The 3,689-nt window shown below is 37.9% G+C and overlaps 1 protein-coding gene across 1 annotated transcript in view; it reads left to right on the forward strand.

Annotated features, from left to right (window-relative positions):
* The window catches only part of LOC100185405 (guanine nucleotide-binding protein G(s) subunit alpha-like), a 16,249-nt gene extending 14,115 nt beyond the window's left edge, over positions 1–2,134 (forward strand). Inside the window, exons 11-13 of the mRNA XM_002124566.5 lie at positions 477–607; positions 1,009–1,076; positions 1,267–2,134. Coding sequence (XP_002124602.2) covers positions 477–607; positions 1,009–1,076; positions 1,267–1,410 — 343 coding nt within the window. The 3' untranslated portion in view covers positions 1,411–2,134. The remainder of the gene's footprint in view (positions 1–476; positions 608–1,008; positions 1,077–1,266) is intronic.
* Positions 2,135–3,689: the final 1,555 nt, after the last annotated feature.

Raw genomic sequence — 3,689 nt, forward strand, 5'->3', positions numbered from 1 at the left:
GAAGACACCCATGTTTTAACTCGACAGTGAGCATGAGGTGTATGAATACACCATGTGTGTCTGGTGTATAAGAAGACACCCATGTTATAACTCGACAGTGAGCATGAGGTGTACGAATACACCATGTGTATCTGGTGTATAAGAAGACACCCATGTTATAACTCAACAGTGAGCATGAGATGTATGAATACACCATGTGTGTCTGGTGTATAAGAAGACACCCATGTTATAACTGAACAGTGAGCATGAGGTGCATGAATGAATACACCATGTATGTCTGGTGTATAAGAAGACACCCATGTTATAACTGAACAGTGAGCATGAGGTGTATGAATACTCCATGTGTGTCTGGTGTATAAGAAGACACCCATGTTATATAACATGACAGTGAACATGAGGTGTATAAAAAGACACCTATGTTATAACCTAACCCCGACAGCGAGCATGAGGTATAATTTGACTCTCTTTCCCCTCAGGTGGCTGAAAACGATCTCCGTGATTCTGTTTCTCAATAAACAAGATGTTCTTACCCAAAAAGTCACAACGGGCCGATCAAAAGTTGAAACATACTTTCCAGAGTTTAAGAAATATGATATACCTTCAGATGGTAAGTTTACAGTGTAGGGTTCAAGGCTCGCCGCTGCTACTATTGTGAGCCTATGTGTCCTTGAGCAAGACACTTAACAGCAATTGCTCCAACCCAGTGGTTCCTAATGGGTTGTCTAAATTATCAGCCATACATAAAACCAAAAAGTCTGCAAAAATGTTTTTACACTAAGTTACATATGTGGTAACTTGTAAGCAGGCATAAGGTGTATGAATCAAAACACCTGTGTTACAGCTAATACAGACGTTATTGCCCTGCCACGCAAGGATAAATAAGTTACATTCATAACTTGAAAGTGGGCATGAAGTGTATGACACAGAACACCCGTGTTATAACGACTATCATTACCCTGCCGCTTAAGTATAGAAAGTTACGTTCATTCATTCACTTATTAATTACAGCTACAGTAAACCACAATGAAAACCCTGATGTCACTAAAGCAAAATACTTCATTCGCAATGAATTTTTAGTAAGTACTTATTTTTATTTTTTAAAATTATTTTTAAAATATTCGAATAAAATGTTTGGGTTTTTTTCCTCGTTTTTGCCAGATTATTGCAATTCTGAATATTTGTTGCTTTTTTTCCAATTTACAAAAAAAAAAAAATTTATATTCTTCCCAATTTTTTAAAAAAATTTCTAATTTTCGTCTTTTTCAGCGGATAAGCACTACCGGAGAAGGCCGCCACTACTGCTACCCCCATTTCACGTGCGCTGTAGACACGGAAAACATTCGAAAAGTGTTTCAAGATTGCCGCGATATCATACAGCGTATGCACCTGCGACAGTACGAATTATTGTGATCGAAAAAACGCTCTTATTTCTAAGAGTGAAATCCGAAATCGTAACGGTCAAGGGCCCTGCCCAAAAGGCGCCGTTTTGTTCACTGTTGCAGAGGTCCGATTTCAAAAACCGCACGACGCGAACTAAAAATCGTCTATTTACTGGGCCCTGCTCGGCGGCGCCCACTGACGGCCGCCTTTTTTTCGATGAAATGGCATAATTAGGTAATCGTTCAAGCTGGTTTTCCTGTTCAAAAAATCACGAAATGCGTCGTCGTTTTGAAATGATTATTATGAATGTTATTATTATTATTATTTTTTCTCTTATTACCCCTAAACCACTACGAAAAACAATTCGTACAGTCCGGCCCAGCGCGTGTCCCCCCACCCCCCCGCTTTTGTGTGTGCTTTTAAAACGTCATAATGTTCATCGTTAGGCACTTGTGCATTTTAGTTCTTTTCCTACCAACGTGGGAGCATTTTCTAGCCTAAAAAAATGGCCCAAAACCCGGAAAATTAAGGCTTCTCAAAACTCACTCCGGTGCTAAAAAACTTAGCTCTCGGGCGCCACAATGTGACACGTTCACGATAGAAACACTATTTTCAGCGCTAAACCATACACACACGCAGTCCCGAAAAAGCAAAAACCCCGAGCACCATCGTAAATGAATATTTCTTATTTTTTAATATTGTTGTAATTATTAGGGACGAGACGAGTGAAATAAGTAAAAAAGTTTTCAAAAAATGCCGTTTTTTTGTGTTTTATTTACTTGCAATTAGAAAAAGAAGACTTAGAACTGGTTCAGACTGGTTAAAAGTGAAAAATTAGAAAAGAGTGGGACACCTTTAGCACATAATATCCAAATATCCTGATCGTGTTTTAAATAATCTACAACGGTCTATGGGAGTCGTGAGAATATGGTTTTGTAATTCTTTGAATTTTCTTTGTTTACTACCAAATGAGACGAGAAAATGGAATGAAAAGGTGTCCCATCTTTCCCCACCTTACTATAATCAACAGTCATTAAAACACGCTATGGATAAAAGGTATTGAAATGAGCGCCAGTTAAAAAGCAGGGTAATTACCATTTAAACTGGGTAATAATCTTATAATTTAAGCAAAGTAGAGAAGGGTATAACAGCAAAAAACAGTCTTTAAAACACGCTATGGATAAAAGGTATTAGAAAGAGTGGCTGTTAAACACAAAATTTGTTGAGCTAAACCGAAAACTCGTCAGCAGGCATGAGATGTATGAAACGAAACACCCGTGTTATAACGATTGTCGTTGGTATCCCACGCGTGAATAAATAGGGGTTAAATACATCAACCGGCGATGTATATAGCAGAGTTGATAAGCGCGCCTTCGTTTTACCCAGGGGTTTTGGATTCAAGTCTCGTCGCTGCTTCCTTACTGTCGGTAAAAGACTGTACGGATAAAGAATGGAATTTATTTATCCCCGCATTGGTGTTTTGTTTCATACACCTCGTGCCAGCTTACGAGTCGCCATGTATGTTGCTTTATAGGTGATTAATTTTTGGAGGATTTTTTCATTTATATATGACAGTCGTTATAACACGGGTGTTTTGTTTCATACACCTCATGCCTGCTTACGAGTTACTATGTATGTAACTTTGTGGGTGATTATTTTGGGAGGATTTTTTGTGTATGGCTGATAATTTAGATAACCCATTAGTGACCACTGGGTTGGAGTAATTGCCGTTCAGTGTCTTGCCTAAAAACACATACGCCCACAGTAGTAGCAGCGAAAGGGATGCATTTTTAAGATGCATTTTGCTTATAGTTGTATAAGAAAGTCAATATCCGTGTTTTATCTTCTAAACATAGGCATTGGCTATACTATATTGCCTCAACAGCCTGTTCTAAACAAGAGTGGGCCATTCTTAGGAAACAGCGAATAATCCAAATACCGGCAATGGTATTTTGCTTTTTTCCTGCTAATTACAAAAGCATACATGTCCTTTTAATTAGCGCACTTTCTGAATGAAAAAAATGCCATGCCTTTTTAGCGGTATTGGTAAGCAGGTTAAGGTATAGCATATTTTTTTTATCTCTTCGAAAACGATAGCGAAAACCATGTAAAAACAACAGTCAGTAAGTCGCATTCATTCATTCATTTGTTAAAACACGCTATGGATAAAAAGTGTGGGAAAGACAGTCAGTTAAAAAGCTGATTAATTATCATATTATTTAAAGAACGAAGAAAAGGGAATCAACAGCAAAACGACAGTTGTTAAAACACGCTATGGATAAAAGGTATTGAAATGAAAGCCAGTTGAA

The sequence above is a fragment of the Ciona intestinalis genome, unplaced genomic scaffold (assembly GCF_000224145.3).
Source record: "Ciona intestinalis unplaced genomic scaffold, KH HT000040.1, whole genome shotgun sequence".
Classification (NCBI taxonomy): Eukaryota; Metazoa; Chordata; class Ascidiacea; order Phlebobranchia; family Cionidae; genus Ciona; species Ciona intestinalis.